This window comes from Pleurodeles waltl, chromosome 2_2 (genome assembly GCF_031143425.1).
Source record: "Pleurodeles waltl isolate 20211129_DDA chromosome 2_2, aPleWal1.hap1.20221129, whole genome shotgun sequence".
NCBI lineage: Eukaryota > Metazoa > Chordata > Amphibia > Caudata > Salamandridae > Pleurodeles > Pleurodeles waltl.
In genome coordinates this window covers 1,087,809,311-1,087,832,538 of record NC_090439.1, presented here as the reverse complement: position 1 = coordinate 1,087,832,538, position 23,228 = coordinate 1,087,809,311, and the positions used below count along the sequence as shown (strand labels likewise).

The 23,228-nt window shown below is 41.5% G+C and overlaps 1 protein-coding gene across 17 annotated transcripts in view; it reads right to left on the bottom strand.

The window, feature by feature from the left end:
• ADGRB1 (adhesion G protein-coupled receptor B1) overlaps positions 1 to 23,228 on the bottom strand; it is a 437,507-nt gene that overhangs the window by 235,835 nt on the left and 178,444 nt on the right. For 12 of the 17 annotated variants that reach the window (XM_069220849.1, XM_069220854.1, XM_069220856.1 and 9 more), the window contains exon 3: positions 12,546 to 12,653. The exons of the other annotated variants lie outside the window; for them this stretch is intronic. In XM_069220849.1, the coding sequence (XP_069076950.1) occupies positions 12,546 to 12,653 (108 nt within the window). The remainder of the gene's footprint in view (positions 1 to 12,545; positions 12,654 to 23,228) is intronic. 17 annotated transcript variants of the gene reach the window in all.

The following is a 23,228-nucleotide window of genomic DNA, read 5'->3' as shown; positions in this document are numbered from 1 at the left end:
AAAGGATCCGGTTGGCTGCCATCACTATCACTTATTTCTTTCCATCTAAGGACCTCAATGCTCCTGGAATGGAATCAATTACTGTGTCAAAGAATATAATGTCAGATCCTATCATGGATGTTTCCAGGAAAAACTGGATCATTAGTGAAATGACTGTTCAATGTTCTGATGCACTTTTCTTAACAGGTATAGCTATTTGGATGCTCTTGTCTGATCCATTAATCCATGGTTCAAAAACTGCAAATGTAAATGTTGAGTATTTTATATACCTCAATTTTCATCACCGTTAAGAATCATAGTCAATGCGTTGCTTTTCCTCAGTACAAATCCCTTTATGTTTACTACTTCTGTCACCCCAAATCATGGAACATCCTCACTAATATGTTTGGCACTGCAAAATCAGGATTCACTTCATATTCTGCTTTTTAAATATACTAGCCAACGTTGGCTAGTGAATTTCCCCTGTGCTACTAAAATGCTGTCCAGTGTAAATTACAATTGTATTTTGCAATATTCATCTTTCATTCCTCAACATTAGGACTACTTACTGTTGTGTTGCTTTGCACCTCATTAATAAAAGTACAGCTCATTAAGCTTGACAGGCTTCCCAATATGTTTCCAAAATATATACAATGGATCATTTTTTTAGGAAAGCGGCTGCACGTTCCGAGTCATACCCACTTGGTCTGTGATGGGATTACCTTTGTGAGGGTTAGCGAATATGCCTACTGTTTTATCCTTCAATTTTGACTCCATATAAGTGATCAAAGCGAAGAGTTGTAAATATCCAAAGGGTTTCTAAAATAGAACATTGTTTCTCTGAAATAATTGAATTTGTGCTAATACAAATACTGAAAACAAATGTTAAGTCCATTAATGAGCACTTGCAAATTTGAAAGAAAGGGAGATTGATGCAGGATCACAAAACCCATCCAAGCGTAGAGGACAGTATGTGTGTTCAGGTGTCCAGGCTCTATATTGAATCACTAGACAACATTCCCTTCTTGGAATGAATCAATTCAGGATTGGAGCACATGGAAAGCATCTGATAACTACCTCCTGATGTTTTAAGTCTGCATAGTGTTTATTAAGCTACCTGTAATTGTGACAATAGTTGTGTTTGGTGATCGGAGTCATAAATTTCAAGAATAGATGATTATTACTTCCTCTTGCTCAGTTTGACGCAAGGCTAGTCACAAGGATGAACGCTTCAATGGGGACATTACTATTCCAAAATAGCAGTCCCATTCAGGACCAGTCACTTTGTTAGGCTTGGGCAACTGCAAAGAGCCTCTGAAATCTCTGCAAGTGCAGTGTTTCACAGCTCTGTGTACGTGCGCCATATCCTCTCTGCTGCACAGCGCTCTGCCGTGCTACACACGAGAGATCAGAAGGAGGCACCGTCTAAGCATGTAACCATGCGCTCCATAGACTTCAATCATTGAAACTGTCCCTTTGTCTTATGGGTCCCTAGAGTAATCAAGCAAAATGCCATGCGTCATCATTTGACAGTTCCTTGACCACCACCCAGCCAGCACCACATGAACTACCATGGGGTCTCCAAGACCAGCAAGCAGCCAGCATCATCCCATGAACTACCATGAAGTCTTCAAGACCGACCAGCAGCCAGCATCATCCCATGAACTACCATGGGGTCTCCAAGACCAACCAGCAGCCATCATCATCCCATGAACTACCATGAAGTCTTCAAGACCAACCAGCAGCTAGCATCATCCCATGAACTACCATGGGGTCTCCAAGACCAACCAGCAGCCAGCATCATCTCATGAACTACCATGGGGTCTTCAAGACCAACCAGCAGCCAGCATCATCCCATGAACTACCATGGGGTCTTCAAGACCAGCCAGCATCATCCCATGAACTACCATGAAGTCTTCAAGACCGACCAGCAGCCAGCATACAAATGTTTAATGAAAAGAGTAGGCAGGGATGCCAGACACAGTATAGCTATAACAGGGCATAGTGAATCCAATACCCACCGCAGTGATTGCTGAGAATGGGAAGGACCTGAGCCGTAATGAATAAGACACATTGCTAACACAAGTCTGGTGTTCCTTCCCAGCCCTAATACCGAACTATTCAGCAACCCAGGTTGCTCTGAGGGCCAAAGGAGCCAGCAGGATACCTAGCAGTTGTGTAAGGAGCCCAGGGTGACATGGAATATCCCGCCAGTCAAAGCCCCCACCTAGAACAACACAAGGAAACAGGACCCACAAATAATTGCTTGGAAGTTCTCAGATTAATTTACTTAATGAAATGAAGACTGGCACTTCCAGAGAATCCTGATCGTCCTCGCTTTCATATGAAGTAAATGGAAGTTGTGAAGCACCCTGCGCAGTATGTTATGTAGCTGTCCCAATGCTTGTCGTGCCTGTGCTTCAGTGCCACAAGGCAACCAGGTAAGTGTGCCTAGATATCATCATTAATGCCCAAATACAATGAAAATATGATAGCGAGGCTAATTCAGACACAGGAAAGCAACTCCAAACACAGCAAAAACCACAAACCTAGGGCCTGATTCACAAAGGTAAACTTAGACCAAAAGTCTAAGTTTAGACCAAAAGTCTAAAGTTAGACCAAAAGTCTAACTTTACTATGAGTAACGTTAGACTTTTGGTCTAAACTTAGACTTTTGGTCTAAGTTTACCTTTGTGACTCGGGCCCTTGATCTCCAAACCAATGCTCAACCTTGTCAAAATATATTTATTTTCTTACAAGAATGTAACCAGCAAAACACAGCAGTAATATTACAGTTAAAAACGAGAGTATCCAAACTAGCATAGCAAAGCCCAAACAAGTAAAATGACTCCCATTAATGACATTCTCACAACTTTAAAGGAATATGGGGCTAGTATTACAATAGAATTGGCAACATTGTTTGTAGACATTTAGGTAAGCAATCAACATATCAATCATGACATTAGCTCCAATTTCCATCGAACCAGGGAATGATATTGATGTTTCAGCACACTAAGTCAGTGGAGGCCACCTTCTTCAGGTCAGGTATGTGGACAAGCTTAAGGCGAAATAAGAAAAAGCAAGGAACTATTTTGAGCATTGAAGGTAAGATGTTCTCTGAACGAGCCTGGAAGATTTTGCAAAAACATAACTTTCAGAACAATCGAGATGATCACATAGCGGATAATTACCCCCCAAGATAAATGGGTTATAGTCATGGGGAGTACGGTGTCAAAATAGTTCAGCTAATTACACAAATGAACCAAAATGTGTGAACCTCTTACGGTCGTGAAAGGAAATGTTGCCACTATTCTTAAAAATATTTTAAACTGGAAAATCTGTGCTTAGTTCACTCTACTGTGCAGAGACATGGCACAGGAGAATTCTTCTGGGGGTACTACTGCATCAGCTAGTGGGGGCAAGACATGATTTCTGTAAATGTTCCTTTATTTGGGACTAAATTATGGTGCATCCTTGAATTAGCTGAAAGATTGTAAGATTGTACTTCATATTTAGGGACCTGAATAGAGCCAGTTTATAACTGAGATAAGCTCCAAGACTATGCAAAATGTGTACATTATTGAATGTGTGGTATATCACTCTCCCCTATTCTTTGGTTGAGTTGCCCTTTTGATAGTTAAAGATAAGGGCTTGAAAAGATGTATACCAGTCACATGTAGTCATCTGATACCCCTAGAAGTGAACCCACTTTGTACACCACTGTTTCGACTCCGTTCTGGGTTCGAACATGAGCACGCGCAGCATACCTAGCGGTCATCCACAAGACCTCAGCATGCAGTTTTCCTAAAACATTTTAGGATTTAAATTAAAATAGTAATCTGCCCAGCCACAAATATTAAGGAGAGTAGGTTATTTGCTATTTATTGCAAATTTTTATCTAGTTCTAATCACGATTAAGTTTATCTGGCTACTTTTCGAAAATCTTGGCGAACCGGCATCTCTTTGTTGCTTTCTCTCGCTGTTTCCCCAGTTTTCTTCACAGAAGTCTGCAACTCATTACCATAGCTAATTATGCCTCAGTAATGGACACACTAACGCTGCACTACTTGCCTGGTTCCGCTCACACGGGGAATCGCTAACGAGGGACGAGGTGGGCTCATAACAAGGAGGAAGGAACTGGATGCCAACACTGGCGCCCATAAATCGCGGAGACCCAATGTGCTACAGAGAGGCAGGACGGATTTGGACCGGTAATTAGTTCCTGTGCCAACACACTGCGCCACAGCGGGTGGTGGGGAGGGACAGGATATTAGAGCGAGCGAGAGAAAGGAGAGGCAAGACAAACAGTGGGACTGCGAGACAGTGTGCGTGTGTGTGTGTGTGTGTGTGTGTGTATGTATGTAAGTCAATGGCCGGTCCTCATAATGCTAGGTATGTTATGTTATGGTGTGTGTAACAGGCAATGGCCGGTCCTCATAATTCTAGGTATGTTATGTTATGTTATGGTGTGTGTGTGTGTGTGTGTGTGTAACAGTCAATGGCCGGTCCTCATAATGCTAGGTATGTCATGTTGTGTGTGTGTGTGTGTGTGTGTGTGTGTGTGTACGCGCATGCATGTCAAGTCCCACACTGCATACGCACCATTGGTAAAGTGTAGACTTTGAGACAGCTAAAGAACCCATTTGCTCTTGTAGATCAAGTTTAGAAGCAAAAATGATAAGTGTTTGCTGCTAGGCATTCACAAAAGGTGACCTGGCAGTCGTTATTTAGTTTACTCATTGATCACTGCAGGCCAGAACTGTACACACTTATGCAAGAGCCTTACCTACCCTACGGTTGGAAAGTTTGAGGGTCAAGACATGTTTTTACTTTGTGATTTCTGAACAGCTATAAAATTGTACTTTTGTGAGTATTCACAAACTCCTTTCTGGCACTTTCCCACCTTAGAAATGGTTGGATATTTTGTTCCTAAACTTCTGAGATTGAAGTAAATCCTCTTTGCAAGGGTGGAAGGGGAACGGAACTTCAACAAACTTGGCCGGGTGTAGGGAAAGGACTTTCTCCACGGGAAAATGTGTTCCCACCGCTGAAAAAACAGCTAAATATGTGCAATTGGGGAGACTACCATTCCACAATTCCGAAAAAATGTCACTTGGCATCCACAGTAGTAGGACTAGAATGCCGCGAGAGACAGCGGTTCAGGTGGAATGTTTGTAAATCTGCACCCGCATGCAGAAGTATTTTACTGTTGTAGATGTATGATTTTTTGTGTGAATGTAGCTACTTGACTGTTATGTTTCACTGTCTCATATCAATATATTTATTGGAATGACAAAATAATTGATGCGAACGTGTGGCCTGGGGTGCTCTTGGCAGTCAGTTCAGGTACCCGTTTCTGGAACTCTCTTGTAAAAGGGCGGGATTCTGACAACGCGGCACGCGCAGCAACGCCGAGGGATGCAGTTCCCTTTCTTTGCAGCCCACAGCTTTGTGCCCTTCAGTAGAATGGATACAGTAGTTAGAATCCAGTTGAGTAGCCAGATATTTTTTCTGTATGTAGACCATCAGCAGGTGGTAGATTTTCATTTTAAAACCCCTTGCATTTGGCCGGCTGCTGCAAAGCATTCCTATAAAGCATCGTAGGTGTAGGACATTCGAGTCTTGTAAACTCATTTTAAGTTACTTCTTCTGATATCGTGCTCAATATTGGAATTTTGATGATGATTAAAAGAACTACAGAGCAGGCCTTGGCCACCAGGCCCACCAAGGGAGGTCCATTTTCCGTCCTGCTCTCAACACCATGAGTCCAACTCAACCGTGTTAGGACCAGTTTCCATACCGCTGTGTGTGCACGTGGTCACCTCAGAGTGCAGGACCGAGGGGCATTAGGAGACCGATGGAAGCAGACATTAGACTATCCTAACATGTTACTCTGTGGATCTCGGGCATCCAGGCCCCTGAAAAGTTATTACCTCTAATTTTTAAAACAAAATCCATGACAATCTGGTCAAGCAAGTGTGACCTCACTAAGGGGAGGAATGATACCTCATGAATTCGACCTGTAGTTAGTCTGTTTCCTCTGTCACCGGTTGAGCGAGCGACAATATACTGACCAGTACCCATTCTGTGGCATCCTGCCAATGGAGTCGTGCCTCGCATGGTGGGATTCTTTCTCCTGGTCCTCCACCTCAAAAGGTCCAGGTACTTTGTCGAAACAAGTAGAGTAATATAAAATATATTTGGATAATCCTATCTGGACATAGCATTTAGTCTTGAACAGAGATTCTGTGGTGTGTACCAAGGTAGTAAACAAACCCTGCTAGCTTGAGCTGATGATTGGTGCACTTGGTCGATTCTGTAAAATACTTCTTTGTTGGTAAATTACTACTGAATGACATTCCATGGGATTTTGTAGCTGGTGTAGATAAGCCTGACCACACATCTTTGAATCATCTAAAAGTAAATGGGACGTGGTGAATCTCAACAGCCTATCTACAAAAGGTGTTGGCCTCTCACACATTTCTTTCTTACGATTTTACCCAAAATATTGAGGCTTAGAGTCTCGATCCTCATGCACAGACGATGCTATACAGGCCCTTAACAACTGTTTTGTCCTCTCTCTTTTTTCCACTTTTTCATTTTCCCGCCAAATTTGCTCAATGCGGGCTTGGTACCAGTTTTGCACTGATTACAGGCAGACCAAACCATGCAAGAGCACCAAATGGTGCAGGCATTGAGCCCCGCTCTATTGCTACCTAAAGGTCAGGGGCACTGGAATTAAGCAGCAGGAGATGGCCAATTATGCGGCAGGGTTGACTAAATTATAGGGCAAGAAAAGGCAAATTATGTGGCTTAATGAGGCACATTGTCTGATAGTATTTCTTCATTATTTTAGCATTTTTACACTTATTCACACTGCGCACAAGCTGCAACTCCTTAGTACAGCGCTTAACACCCAAACATATAAATAAGAAACAGAAAGGTGACCAGTCAACATTTGCAAAGGGACTTTCACTGCGCATCAGCGAGGGTTGCTGTGTTTTTAGTAACTTTAGAACTGTTTGAGCTAGAATTTTTTTTTGTTTTAAATCTTCAGACTATGCAGCAGGTGGTGGACTATGTGGGAAATGCGGCAGAGCCATAATTATGCGAAAAACGCCACTCCTGCACAATCGCATAATTCTGGTGTCCCCGCTGATGATTCAGACAAAAAAAGAGGTATAGTGGCGTTGGGTGAGTGTTCCTGACATCACAAAGGTTCAATAGCATTCTCGCCCACTTTCAATGCCTATTAGTAACTTTTGCCCTCTTTTGCCACCTTCTGGTGCCAGGTAATGTGACCTCAATTGCTGCCTTCATTTCTACACTACAATGCGTACCCGTAGGTTCTCCAAAGATGTCACATTTTTCACGTCTGAAGTAGTCCACAGTTGTGTGAATGTTGGCTGAATCTTCTAAGAACATGTAAATCCATAAACCAGGCTAACACCCAGGGTCAGGAAAGCATATCATGTCCTAGTCCAGATGTAAGTATCCAAGGCAATACAGTGTGCAACTGAGGAGCAGGGTAGATTCTCAAAACTGCATAGGGAAGGCAATGTATAGTTCATAACTCAAAGTGCAAGCAAGGCACGATTCTAATTTTCCAAATGATTCCAATTCGAAGGCTGTAAAGCTGAGTAGTAACAGCGACACCCAGTGTCCATCGTAAGTACAGCAGTGAATTGAGCTGTGCAAAGTGAGCAGGAATGGACATAGCGGGTGACGCACACTTGCCCCCAGGGCGTGGTGCTGTGAATAGCTCTCAGGGGACAGTAAGAATCATTGCCATAGTTATCTTGTCACAAGAAGACGCTGAGTAGAACGGGCCTTCAGTATAGCGGTGAGTGACCAATGAAGAGAGAGAAGGGAATGAATGGGACGGATAGAGAGTGAAGAAAGGTGTGGGAGAGATTAAAGGCGAGAGATAAAGTGAGAGGGTGGCAGAAAGAAATGTGCAAAATGGAAAAAGATGCACGTATAAGAGATGCTCAAAATTAAATTGTAATGTAATGTTATCACTGCACCTTCCAAGCAGACAGCCCCATTTTTGCCGTGTGTTCTTGGAATATTTATAGTGTGCAGATTCCTGATAACAGCAGAGGACAGCTCTTATGGACACTGTCTCTGTGTAAAAAACCTGACAATTGCAAATGACGAGATTGGCCAAAATGCAGGGGCGAAAGAGTACCACTTTATTCATTTCACCTAAGAGTTTTTTTCTTAAATCTGCATATAGATTCCCATTGTCAGATTTCCATAATCCCAATTAATCCCACCGCGTGCAGCAAAAGATAGCAGAGGACAATCAACCGTGGAAGTTGAAATAAGAGTCGAGCATGGCGGTGCCTCGAGGGCAGTGGGTTTTCCAGCTAATTTGAAAGATAGCTCAGCGAGCTGGGTGCTTGTCTGTAACCTCGAAGGTCCCACTTTCCACGGGACAGCTCGACCTACCTTGTGTCCAGGCTTTAAAAAATGGGTAATATTAAACTGGGCAATTATTAATATGCCTACATACAACCCACTTTATGGTCTTTGATTTATGCAAAGGGCCATAAATATTCGCTTACCAGGAGTCTGTCCCACTGCGAGTTCAGACACCAATGCTGAAAATATTGCTTGGGATAAGATTCAGGGGCATTAGTTTGAGCCAGGAAGAGAAGGCAGAACCTGCTCTCCAGTTCTGAACCTGAGCCACGCTAGCTACAAAGGCAGCGTGTGAGGGCCTCTCGATGGCATTTTGCAGAACCAAGCTCCCAATTATCTGAAATTGGCTTTTTCACATTAAATTGGTTCACCCTCAAGGCTTGCGACGGCAGAAGAAGTAGTACTGCTGTGACAAGCACAACCTGCAGCCCATGGACTACACAAATTGTAGGTTTGTGATCCCTCCACCAGAACTATTATTCAAGATAGCTTAATTGACTACATAAATTGTAGGTTTGTGATCATTCCACCAGAACCATCGTTCAAGACAGCTGAACTGACTACATAAATTGTAGGTTTGTGATCCCTCCACCAGAACTATCATTCATCATAGCTGAATCAACTACAAAAATTGTAGGTTTTTGATCCCTCCTTCAGAGCTATCATTCATCGTAGCTGAATCAACTAACAAATTATTGGTTTGTGATCCCTCCATCCGAACTGGTATTCACTGTAGCTGAATCAAGTGCAAGGATTGTACGGTTATGATCCCTCCATCACAATTATCATTCAAAATGGCTGATTCGACTACACTAGTTTATGATCCCTCCATCAGAACTATCACTCATCGTAGCTGAATCAACTAACAAATTATTGGTTTATGATCAGTAATATCATTCACCATAGCTGAATTGACTACACAAGTTGTAGGTTTATGATTCTCCACGCCATCAGAACTATCATTCACCATAGTTAAATAGAGTACACAAATTATATGCCTACCATCCCTCCATCGGAACTATCACTGACCGTAGCCCCATCGATTACAAAGATTGTAGGTTGATAATCCCTCCAGCAGAAATATAATTCAAGATAGCGGAACTGACTACACATATTGTTGGCTTAAAATTACTATCAGAACTATCCACAGTAGCTGAATCTACTACACAAAATGCTGGTTTATGATCCCTCCATCAGAACTATCATTCATCTTAGCTGAATCGACTACACAAATTGTAGGTTTATTATCCCTCCATCAGAACTATCATTCACCATCTCTGAATCAACTACACAAATTGTAGGTTCATCAGAAGTATAATTCTCCATAGCCCAATCGACAACACAGATTGTAGGTTTATGATCCCTCCATGAGAACTATCATTCAAGATAGCTGAGTCGACTACACAAATTGTTGGTTTATAATCCCTATCATAACTATCAGTCTCCGTAGCCCCATCGACTACAGAAATTGTTGGCGTATGATAGAACAGAATGCTTGCGTCTGTGGGTACTTCCTCTTGAGCCCACTCATTTTGACCTGCTTCGATGTAGTACTTAGAAGCCATTGGAAGGACAGGATTGGCCGACACCTCCACAATCAAAGTGATGTTCAGGGCCGGAAAGAGGATAGGAGGGGTCAAGTCATCAGTTGCAAAAACTTATCTGGGTTTTGTTAAATGATGGGAATAGCATACAAAATGAATTAATTCAAATCGTTTACAAAGATTTCCAAACTATTTCAATCTAGGTTTTTTGAGAAAATGTGATTTCCTAGCAGGCACCTCTACAGGCATGATGTTCCATCTGCTAAATAGAGAGTAAGAGTACCCTATTTCCCCCCTGCAATTCATTGAGCAGTCATACTGGATGTCCAATCTCATACAACTCCTCATCTCCCAGAATATATTTTATAATGCAAAGTTGCAAATCTAGTACAGGCCACCATGTTTTCCTTTGAGGGTTCCACAGCATTGACAGTAAAGAAGAGCAAAAGAAATAACAATAAAGCCAAGCAGACCCTGCAGGATCTGAACAAAGAGACGGATGAGTGACCTCACTTGACGTTGCTTCCTCCAGTCGCTGTTTGCTAAAGGCCTTGTTTGTGGTCGGTATGCGAAAATCCGGCTCTAAAGTACCACCCCTGCTTACTTCAGAGCTCTGACAATAATGCTTCCTCCAAAATGCAACTTTCAACCAGCAAAGCCCTCCTGCAGTGGGAGCATGAATGGTGACCATAGGTTTACTCCCGGGGAAGAATGGAGCGTGTTGACAGACGTGCCTGGTGGCAGATGGCTGGTCCCTCAGCGGATGTGTGTCTTTCTTGTTCCTCTATGTGTACCAGACAATGGCACTGAGAGGGTCTATTGAACCACAATGGCCGCCTCTTTTTAATTAACTTGCGACACTGGAGGAAGTTAAGACAAGAAAAGCAAACTGACTGGTCTGAGTTGCTTTCTAGCCCTCCAAAGGAGCTCCTGACTCTTGGATAAAGGGCTTTTATTCAACATAGTGAGTTGTGGGAGGTTTTTGTTCTGTTTTAGCTCAAAATAATATGTAATTCCTATCGCCTGCGAATGGAGGAACATCCCACTTCCCTTTACAATGTCAAACTCCTTCCGAACCCAAATTTGCATCCAAATTGGTGCCCCATTTTGCTTAATTAGAAATCAACTTTGACAAGCAATTTGTTGGGTTCATAATCTTTCATTCAAGATAAGCATGGTCTGCTCTGGCCCTGTTGTAGCCCGTTTAGTCAGGAAGGGGCAGAAGCTGTAGGTCACTATAAAACAGTCATTGTAAGGGTGAACTTGTAGTTCTTTTTGTGAGTCGCTTGAAAGACAAGCCCACATTCAGTCAGCACTTGGCTTCCTCTAAAAACAAAGATTTGTTTGTTAAATACCGTTTGGTACAACGTGAACAGCTTTGCTGACGGACTACCTTGGCATCCGCTTGGCGGCCATTTGACTGTTTCAGAGAACATAGGATTTTGCATCGCTGCGGGTGCACCATCGGCAGGCAGTTCCGATTAGACATAGGGAAAGGTGGGTGCACACCCACCTCCTGTACTCTGTGAGCAATAAAGAGCACCCTGACACTCAACTGAAACAAGTATAGTTCTCATACCTTCAGATCCTTCTTACGTACCTTTAAATAATTAAACACCAGCCTAATAAAAACAATCTGACCCAATCAATGATTCCAAACACTACAACGGTTTCTTTCAGTTTGCACCATTTAATCTAGCTGTGTTAAAGGGAAAGAAATAAACTGATTGCTCCATTTTTCAAATGCCAAAGACTGACCATTTTGGGGTATAATTTCTTCCTCAATCCTCTAGTTCATCCACTGACAGAACATACAAAGTAATTGTACCCCATTTGTGCCCACAGCAAATAATACCACATTATGTTAATGTATGTTTATCTTTAAAGGGAAGAAGCTAAAGTTCTACCTCATTATTTTTGTATTAAATATGTGTCAGGCTTAAGCAGAGATTGAACCCTATTGTGAAAGAGTGTCCTAGGATGTGAAACACACATTACCAGATGTAAGGTTTTTATCTAAGTTATTAAATGGTCCTATTTTATGTTGTGTTCCTACACCTTAGAGTTTCATGAATCTGCAGCTTGTCACAAAGTGATGTCCCTCAACACAAACAATATCCCAATCTATTGTATCAGAACACAATACCCGTCTAACGAACATCTCAAGAAATGAGATAAAAGATGGCCCTGTTCAGCCTGTTCATCTGAACCAACATCATCACTGTGTGTCTTTAACAAAACACAAACAATTAAAATGTGTGAAAAACACAATACATTGTGAGCTCCTGTTGACTGTCTACAATATGAATGGTGGCAAGTTGCGTTGTCCATTGCTTCGGGATGGAAACAATGAAAAGCTATTCACACCTGCGATGCAATGGAGAGCAGAAACCTAACTTGGTAGTCACACCTAACTCATAGCACCCGCATATATTTCCACTGTAATCTGCAGAGGTATTGGATCCCCAAGAGGGGAGGAAGAAAAAGGGAGGCTTGTGAATGGCCTGCGAGCTAGACATTTAGGAAAAGGAACGTTTAACGACACAGTGATGACGACAACACATGAGGGTGGATTCTGGTGTGAGTAGAACTTACCAATCTGTGGCGAGGGGACTCCAAACTGTTGCAGGTCGTCCGCATCATCACGCTTCTTGTTATCGGTGGATCTCAGCGCCTGGCTCCGGGAGTTATAGCGTCCGTTGGCTATATCAAGGCAATGGGGTCATGTAAATAACCTGTGCTTGGTTGAAGTCTGAGAGTTTTCATTGTTAACACAAGGTCACACAAACAGAGAAGCATCAACATCGACACGGAAACATACACACCTGGTAGTTTAAGGCCACGCCTTCTGAAATAACAACAATGGTTGTAATTGGAGTTAAATGACCGGATTTTCACTCTAAAGTGTCCTCATTCCTCCTAGTTTTTTTCTGGCAATAGTTTTCAGGTTTGTATGTTATAATGATTTATGTAAAATATTTAATTTTATTTTTAAAAAGTGATATTTCACAGGAGCTTGCTCACATTCTGCAACCCTAGGCTTCTCTTTGTAGTCTAATGTGAGCCGAGAAGAGACTCTGCCTCGGTGGATGAATATGACATGTTTTAATGTTAAAAACAAAAGCCTATCATACATAATGATAAAGCCTATGATAAAGGAGGTGAAAAAGAAACACCAACATACATCAATAATACCAACAGTAAATAACAAGAACCCTGGGGGATGGGCACTCTGGAAGTTGGCATTATACACAGACTGCCCTCTATAATTCATTCATTTCATATAATTTACTTATAAATACTTTTCATCAGTTAATCAGATATGTATGTAATGCTAATGACAGGTGGGGTAGAGACATGGCTGAAAATGGAAGCCCTCAACTCAAGCCATACATTGTACAACATCAAGTATAGGAGCCAATGCATTCCTCGTGAGCCCATTTGTCGTGTCATCAGCTTTGTCGAGAAGTTTAGAGTTGTGGTCCCAATATTTCACCAAAGGTCTGTGTTCACATTTGGAATGACATTGTATTCAAATCAGGCGTCTGGGGACAACAGAGACATTGCCTGGATATTTTACAGCTTCAACTCCTATTTCTATGCATTTGATGATGCTCTCCAAGGCACCACATGATGTACATGAGTTAATGGGTCTTTCAAGATCCACCTTACTCACTCCATACCTCATATAGCAATATAGATTTGCAAGTAGCGTTGAAGCACAGCCAGACACATATTTCAGGGCATGCACAGGCATCCAGAGAAAGTGAAATTAGATTCTTACGTGCCTGTGCTCAAATAGTAATAATTAGAAAAAAATACAAATGGTACTAATTATAGAATCACTTAAGCATGTTTTTCTGAGGAAATGATCAAGGTGTCATATCATAAATACTTTAGTAATACAAACTCTATTATCAAAACAAACAAACTGTGATAAGAACGATCTGGGGAAATTAACTATGTTCCGTACTTAGAGTCTCCAGTCTGATCACTTGACCATTTCTGGCTGTATTTCTGAATTAAATTAAAATATGATTGGTCCACACCCTATTAATGTCCTCCATAATGCTGTATTTGCACGAAAAATATAATAAAAACGCAAATGTAATTTCACATAATAAAGTTAATACGTGTATGGCAAGGACGTTAATATGCTAAACAAAGACTTCAATGGGAAGTGATATCAACATCCGAGATGTATATGGAAATATAAAAAAATAGATCAAGGTTCGCTGGATTGAAGAAGGCTAGAAAACAAAAGAGTGATAAGCGCAACAAGAGGGAAATTTGGGATTGGATATCGGAAAGTGCACTTTGGAGCTACAAAGAAGAAGAAGTCTTTGTTACCCGTCGTTAATTGGTCACAAAAAGCATTACTTTCATTTGCAAATAGTTATTGGGAAAGTAAAAAAAGAAATTTACCTGACATCAATAAAGAAGTTTACATTGCAATTTGAACAACCAAAACTACTTGAAATTTGAGTTTCAATATTCAAAGCTACAGTCAAAGGCAGTGGGACGAATATTAAGCTCATGTGCCTCTGATTTCCTCTTCCTGATTTTCAGCAGGGTGGATACATTCAGTTTAAATTTAATGAGTAACAGTCAAAATGTTAAGACTTTGTAGGAAGTAAAACTATTTCAAAATGTGTTGAGTGTTAGACTTAAACCTTTCAATACTGCCATTTTGAATTTAAAGTGAACTGGAATATGAGGTGAGAAAATGAATAGCTTGGATGAACTTATCCTTCCGGAGGAGTGGTTTCAAGATAAGGAAAAGAATGGACAAAGAAACCTGAAGTAGTTACATACACCGTAATGATGTATGAAGTTTGAACATAAGTAAACTATTGTGGCAGACACTATCAGCAACTTTTAAAAAATCACCAGTAAAATCATGTTGAGCAAAAGGGCAGATGTACCGGGATCAGGCAAAACAAGTGAGCTAAAAATAATCATACTATAAACGAGAAACAATTGGTCATAGACTATTACTATTGCAAGGGACTTGTAACAAGAGGATTTCTATGAAGGGGGTCTCGCTAAGCTGAATACAATATAAAACTCTGAGTAATACATCTTGTCAAATAATAATTGACTTCCTTATTGAAATACAGGTTTGTTGATCGAAGAGGATAAATATGACTTAATAGACTTATTAATTTATTTATACATAAGAAAGTGATCACATATGAAATGACAAAGTAAAACTGTAAGAACTGTACTGTTTGAGAATGTAATGAGATATATATATATATATGTCTTTAGATAAGTGACGGCTGACAGAATGTTGAGAGAATTGGACTAACTTGAGAATTAGAAGAGTTATAAGTGGAGTATACCTCACAGTTCCATAAAAGATTCAACATTGTATTACTAAGCTGTGATTATTAAAGAGGAGAAAAGCCAGTGTTTTTTAGCACTATTTGCAGTTAGAACACAACCAGGAAATGCAATGACCAACACAGGCGAAAGATAATAGTGAAAACAAGACCTGAAGAGACTCAAAGCAATTATTGAGTATACATACCAAAAGTCCTAATTTGAATTAGGTATATATTGGCATAGCTAGTTCTTGACAATTCAAGATATAGGAATTAAAATTGATGTTTTCCAGCAACTTGAAAGAGAATCTGGATACATGTGTGAACTGATTAATACACCAGGCATGAACTAGCATTGTAAAGTAATAGCAAACTTCTAAGTGCTGTACTGAGTTGTAATACAAGAGATATTGCGAGTAGTGCTGGAGAAATACTATATACCTATTACTGAATTTAAATGATCACTTACTTAGATGCTGTGTTCCATTTTCTATCTTAAAAGGACCGAGCAGTTGAATATATCAAGAAATGCAAACATAGTTTAGCATGTTCGGCCAACTATTAAGCTGGCAGCAAACATTGAACCAACATTTACAGAAAAGCATTAAACACAAGTAGAATGACTTGTTCAAAGTAATTTATAAAGAGAAATTGATTACTAGTTTGTGACAAGGAAACAGTTATAGTTCTTTTTTTTCTTTTTTTGAAACAGTTCTAGCTCTTAAAGTAGTTAATTAATGGAAAAGCCTATCCTTTGAGGTGGCTAGCAGTTCATCAGTATAAGTGATTGAAAATAACATCGACGCACTAAACACATCATGCAACGGCAAAAGGCCAAAAATGTGACAGAAGCTGTGCTTTAAAAATACCACTTAATAAAGAGTAACACAACATAATAAAAAAACATACTCTACAACAGGGATTAGAACATAGAAAAAATCTACAGGTTCCCTTCCAACTCTAGGGTTCTATTGTACCATAACATTTCTACATATCTATTACGGCTGTTATGAGTGTGCAAAATATGGCTTTTTTTGGGTCATGGCAATGAGCTGTGATTCTATCATAAGCAAAGCCCTTGCACACAGCGTAATGACTGGAGAGCGACGTAGAAAAGGCTTGTGCAACGAACTACTACATATTGAACTCCACTCTTCATCCACACTATGCAAAGTTACCGATCCCCTATTTTCATGAGTGGTTGGACTGCATTGGCAGGACAGCGTTTAGTCTGGTGTTTTTGTTGAGTGAAATTATTTTTGGGCTGGAAAACTTCCAGAGAGTATCTTTCTTTTGGCCATATGGAATTCCATCTGTTTTTTTCCTTGAAAGTAAGTTTCACTTTAATTTTCTTTCCAGAACAGTAGGTGGGGAAGGAAGGCCAGCGGCTCATCTGCAGCCAGTGCGTTGGAGGGTCTAGGTTCCTGCGCGCCATCTAGAAGGATTCAGGAGGAAGCACACGCCCCCAAGAGTGGGGATCGCTAAGAAATATCAGATGGACGTGGTTGTTGCTGGCAGCCGTGCGCAGGCTCCAAGCAGAAATAGAACTGGGCACCCGGGAGCAGCTTCTGTGCAAAAACATTGTGGCGCGTCTTAGCAAATGTGGATCTCACATTTTTCCAGTCAGGCATTATAACTCACTTATTTAGCGCACCTCTGGTATCAAAGAGAATTTGTCAAGTTCTATGACCATTATTGAAATTAAGGGCAAACAGTTTAATTTACCATCATTTCTAGTTTTTTTTATAAAATCCCTCTGTAACAGGGAAAAGTACATTTAGCCTCAGAAAGCTCATTCGGTTAAGCACTCCCCTCTGTTACAGTTCAATACAGCTGTGCTAGACAGATGTTGCGCTGAGGTTCTAGGGATATCTGCATTCTATCAGCCTGAAACTTGCATGACATAAATTTGTCATGAAAAAGAATGGCCTCAGAAAAGATTTTTCAGATATCTACACTTTTTGAAAAAATAACAAATAGCTTTACTTCCCAATATGTCTATATTTATGAGGTATTATATCTGTTGGTACAGCTTTCACTTATATCTTGACGGCGAGCAGACAATGAGGTTGCTTTTAATGAAGTCAGTAATGGTACAAGCCCGCCAGTGAAACCGTCTCCCTTCAGACATTATAGAGAAACAGCAGAGAGAGAGGGACTGAGGGCAGTTGACACACACACATATGCCAGTGACCTTGCAGCTGGTCAGTAGCACCAGTAATGATGCCTCACCATTCTTGTGTTCTGTAGCCTGCAGCTCCTGTTCATACGTCATGTGAGGGTCAATAACTACCATTATAACTGGTGCAACGTCAATAATGCTAAACTCATCAATGCAATAGGATGAAACCAAACAAAGGGGGTTAAAATACCCAAGTAAAAATGTTCATGGTGTCAGGTTTCCCAAAAAGTACTTACTCCTTTGCATTTTAAGCGTGCTAAGTTATGTACAAACAGCACATGTTGCGCTAATACCATACTGTGGGGAAGAAGGAACAGAGCCACTCATCATCATGAAGTCAAGCGCGAAGCTATAATTTGATAAGTCAATATCAAAGTCTGATCAGAATAACAGGGCTACATAGTCTGGAATGTACATATAGAAGGCATGTTTCAAAAAAATTAAAGACAATCCAGATTTTGCATTGTCTTTGAAAGATGGGATGGTTAGAACTTGAATCTACATGATCAGGACCAGACCAACCACTAAGAAGGTGCATCCCAACTTCACTTGGTCCATGAGGCAAAGGATGACAGACAGGTGATGGCTTCCTAATTTGATAGATCGCTTTCGGCTGCGTACTTTTTGCTATGAAGCACCCGGGACAACAAGCAAAGCCAGCTCGCCGCAAAGCATGTTATGTTCTTCTGAGCAGATTTCCCATCACAGGAAATTCTGATAAAGTGGCAGAATTTAAGTGTGAGGCAATCGATTTGAAAATGCAAATACACGTTTTACAATGAATGAGGTGCAATTGCACAGATAAATTATGGTATTTGTGCCCCTGGGTTTTACTTACATACACAAGTACCTTAGCGAATTTGTGCCCAATACATATAAGAGCATCTGAGACTTCCCTGCTCACGTCTTTCGAAATTAAATTTTTCAGAAGAACTTTAAGCAACGCCTGAATGGACCCCAGTTCTACATCTAACTAGTGGGTTAGTGAAAATGTAATCCAAATCTAAAGTGGAGGTTTCACAAAATTGCTGCCTGTTAATTGACAGTAATACAATGGAAAGGTTGGGGGATGCACTACGACATCTTAGCATAAGTTGGAGAATAAGCTACCAACTCAAGGGTGGTGTGCACTGAAGTCTAGCAATCAAAGCAGTGCATTTAGTTGAGGGGGTCCTTGGTTCTGGCAGTACGGTGCGACAGCAACCCAGTGGCAGTGAGTGATGTCCCTTTCTCATGACTCAGAAACACTGAGAATGGTAGGTCCACTTATGACAAAAGAGTCGTTTCTCACCGGCAATGATTACAATTCTGCAGTGCGCATACTTTTTGGTCAAATATTTGGTGCCTTTACAGAACAGAAGAGGTTGTGAGGATGTGTGCGTGTGTATGGGTGGGTGCATTTGTGTGTCTGTTTTAGCATTATTTTGGGGAGCTAACTACAATTGTTATTTAATCAAAGACAATCCCTGTGCATGTCTTTGAATGTGTGTTGGATGGGAAAGTTGTGTAAGCGGGCTTTTGTGAGCAAATTCAGGTGGCGCTCTGGATGAGTTTGCTTGTGTCTCAGTATGCGGGTAGGTGCATCCAAGTGCCATGGTATTTATTTATTCGCCTATATGGGTGCACCATGCTGTACCCATGACAGTCAAAGCCACCTGCAAGCTAATCAAGAATTTTAATGGGGGACATACGTCTTTTTCCATCCGCCTCTCACTGTCATAACCAATGTAGGTGTAAGAAGAGGGATTCTACACTTTACACAACTGAAATGATTCTTCCCCTCCCAGTACACTTCATAGACCTTATGCATTAAATCCCTCTGCTCTGAGGGTTCATACTTGGACTGGATGCCTAGTACCAGAGAGTGCTTGAAAACATTCCCCTCTAGGTTGAGACCACTCCACTTCACAGAAACATTCTAGCAACTGTGGACAGTGCATAAGTAGAGACAAGTATTGGATCCTTCATTTGGTGCCCGTTGAGAAGGGCAGTTAAATTCTTAAAACAATAAGCCTTCTTATAGCTAAAAGTCGCTGATGATCATGTCTCACCATAAGGTTATGCATTATGAGAATATCTTCCTTTAATAAATTTAGGCACTGAGGGATACCCATCATTCTGTACTTTGGTTAACCATCCATAACATTTTCATTTTATCCCCTCAATACTCCTTCCTGAGGATTCCTAATATACGTGTCATCAAGGCCAGAGATTTTACTCCCTCAATTCCTCTTCCTTAGGATTTTCACAATGAGTGTCAGCCAGGATATGTTTTACTACATCAACCTCTCTTCTTTTGGATCCCTAAAACAGGATCTGGCATTTAATATTAGGAATCCCCCTTTGGGACCAGAAGACGCACATCATAAAGGCTGGATATTTCTCTCCCTTGAACCATTTTCCTTAGAATCATTAAGACGTGTGTCCTCGAGTGCAAACTCTGAGCACATTCTGAAGAACAGCCAGCACTTACGAGCGCAAGCCTTCCTATTGCAGAGCCTTCCCTCTTCCAGGCTCCATCACAGACAAGGCCTTCATCAGCCAGAGACTGGCAAGTCCGGCTGCGGGTCTGCAGTCCTCCCCCACAGTCCCTGGTACAGTCCCCCCAAGAGGACCAAGGATTCCAGCCACCTTGGGAAGAGAAACCAGAAAACGGCATCAGCGTTGGCATTCTGGAAAATGGCGAAGAACGGAAGAGGTGACAGAGAAATGAGAACAGGTGTTCAGGCGTTAGAACAAGAGCAACCGTCCCTATGTTATGCTATAAATATTTACTGTGCACAAAAAACGCAGCTTCCTGCATCAAGGTATGGGGAATAACATCAGAGGTTTGGAAAAACAAAGGGCCTGATTTAGAATTCAGCGGACGGGTTACTCCATTAGAAGGGTGACGGATATACCGTCTTCTAAAATATAAATTCCATAAGAAATAATAAGATTTATATTTTGGCGGATGGGACATCCATCACCTTTGTGGCTGAGTAACCCATCTACCGACATCCATAAAACTCCACCAAAACTTGCAAACGTCTGCAGTCTGCACTTCCGAGGATAGTAGGATGGTAGATCTTAGCCTGCACCACTGTCAGGGCACTGTTTGCTGTTTGTATAGGACCCCTGCTAAAATATTTCTCCAAACAATATCAGTTTAGTTGCCAAAATCAGTTTATTGCCACCTTCCAATTAGGCATTCACGCGATGCGCATTGCCTAACAGTAGGCTCAGTACCAACCACCCTCTTCCTGCAATGCATGGACCGCAGGCATAATTCTTCCTTCTCAAAATGAAAGAAAAACTTTCTGTGTCCTTGTTATATGCCACACATACTGCTGGACTATGATCCAACCCTCTACAACATCTCGGAGACACTTTATGAAATACTGACTTAGGAATATGATCCTATAACTAAGCATTATTTAGTGTTTACAATGGAAAGATAGAAGTGCAGGTACTCTGCTTCAGAGTACCTTCTTGCTTCTGAGAAGTACCAGTACTCTCCAATTAAAAGTATTATGTTTATCTTGAGAAGTACGGGTACTCTCCCTCTCAAAATAAGAAAGTGCTGGTACTCAGTACCGGACAGTACCGGGCCACTTAAAGCACTGGTATTATTTCCATTTGCTGAAGGCATTAATGGCCGGGTACTGTCCTTCCATCTACTGTGCTTCAGAGGCAATAACGAGTAAGCATAAGGGGTAAACATGCAAATAATACACCTTTACTGCTCTCAAGTTAAGGAATCTCTACCCAAACGCACCAAAATCTGCCGTGAAAATTTGTATCGTATTTTTCTCTAAGCCACATTGTAACAATTCACTTCTTTCTACCTCTAGGGGGTCACAGCGATGCACACTCCCTAACTGCAACGCACTCTGCCAGATGCCACAAAAATGTACTTGGTGTTGTCAAAAACTCAATGCCCAGGAAAGTCTTAAATTAAAAATGCCGATTCCGGAATAACCCTCAGTTTTTGATCTTACTGATTTTCTAAATGTAGGGCAGGCTACAGATTCCCACCAGGCTCTGACTCCAGAGAAATAAATCAGAATTCATTCCTGAATTCTACTATTTTTTAATAAGAAAATTATCCCACACAGGCCACAGTAATATTACTTATAATGTCATTACTGTACGCAAGAACAAGACCAGCTGCATGGCTCCCTCTGGTGCTGAATTATCCATCAGCTTGTATTCACAAACACACACCAGTTAGGACTCCAATCAATCCTGTTTACAGACAGTGAGTATCATGCAATATTTCCTCTTGCTCGGTCACTCACTCAAAAGGTTAAGTCATGTTTTTGTTGCAACCCTCTTCCCCCCCGACACGCTCTTCTTGACATAACAAGGAGAACACCCCCTCTGTGACCTGTTTCCTGTCACCTGTCAAAATGGAAGGTTGCCTTCTCCATCAGTTGACTCCATAACAAACCCACCTGAATGTACTGTTCTAAGCTGGCTCCTAGTGCAGCCTGTGACCTTGAAGGTTCTTGTGTAATGCCATCCAAACCCACTGTTCCATCTAATGTCCCAGATGGAGCAGTAATGGCCAGGGCACTCTGTTCAATTTCCTGATAGGAGCGGTATTGAGTTACAGGCAGAGGAAAATGTATTGACAAAATGGCTGCCATCCTCATGTCTTCTCTGCACGATCAATAGGAGGTCCGTAACCAGACACGCGGAGCCAGACAAAGGCTTATGCACAGCTCACAAGCGAGGCTAAAGGATTCTCTTTCCTCTAATCAAGGAGTAGGAGAGTAATTGATGAGAGAAGAACTTCTCCCTTCCAGCCATTTCGTTGAAGCAGTGATTTATTTTCCAGCAGTGCTTTTACCAATTCATCATTTGAACGGCCCACATAAGTGCTCAGACGCATTAAAAGGTCGTTGAACATTGCAACGGTGAGAAAAACGTACGTCTGTCATCCCAACGGATTGCCAATCAAAGGGTCAGTGCTGAAGCGAGGGTTACTTAAACAGCTCTACATTTTATGATGCTGCCCATAGTGGTATCATTAAAAGCCATTAGAGAGATAGTCATGTTGGGCTGGCCCGAGTCACGCGCTCACTCTAATTAATACTGTACGCCATCTCCATTCGGATCTCTGGGATTCATGGCGTCGTAATCGTTTCTGCGCAGTATCCGCTCAATGTTTTCATCCTTCCTAACCCTCCGTCCTACAAAGAATATCCCGCTGCTTTTGGGTAATGCTATTGGTCATGTACCATTTGATGTAATCAGGATGGTGGTTACCACCACCATGTTTTATTTACGTGGTTCTAGAGAGCTGAGCACCGCTGCGCAAGTGTACGGTGTTGCACTGGTCATGTTCATTAAAAAGTTTCACTTATAAGAGCCACAACACTATGTAGGTTCCATCAATCCCACAACGTCCTTTGAGGCAGGGTACTTCATTCGGGTCCCCTTCATCTAGGGGTGGAAGTCAGTATACGTTAGGAGGCACCGCTTCCTGAGGCATAGTGCTTAAGCATATTGGGGTACTCGCTGGTGGTGCAATTGGAAACACAATGCTTGCATGACATGGGCAAGCATGTGCATTAGTTTTATTTGTGGCCTTTCCTACTTCTGTCATGAAGAATGCTGCTGACCATGTTAGGACCCATTCTGTAAAGTTTCAGTTTCAGGTTCCTTGGTTAAATCTGCATCTCAGTGTTGTGCTCTGTTTCATCCACTCTTCTTTTCTTTCTGTTGCTGAAGGCCCTCAGGATCCCAACACTTCAGCTGCAGCTCCTGGGCCCTATGCTGAAG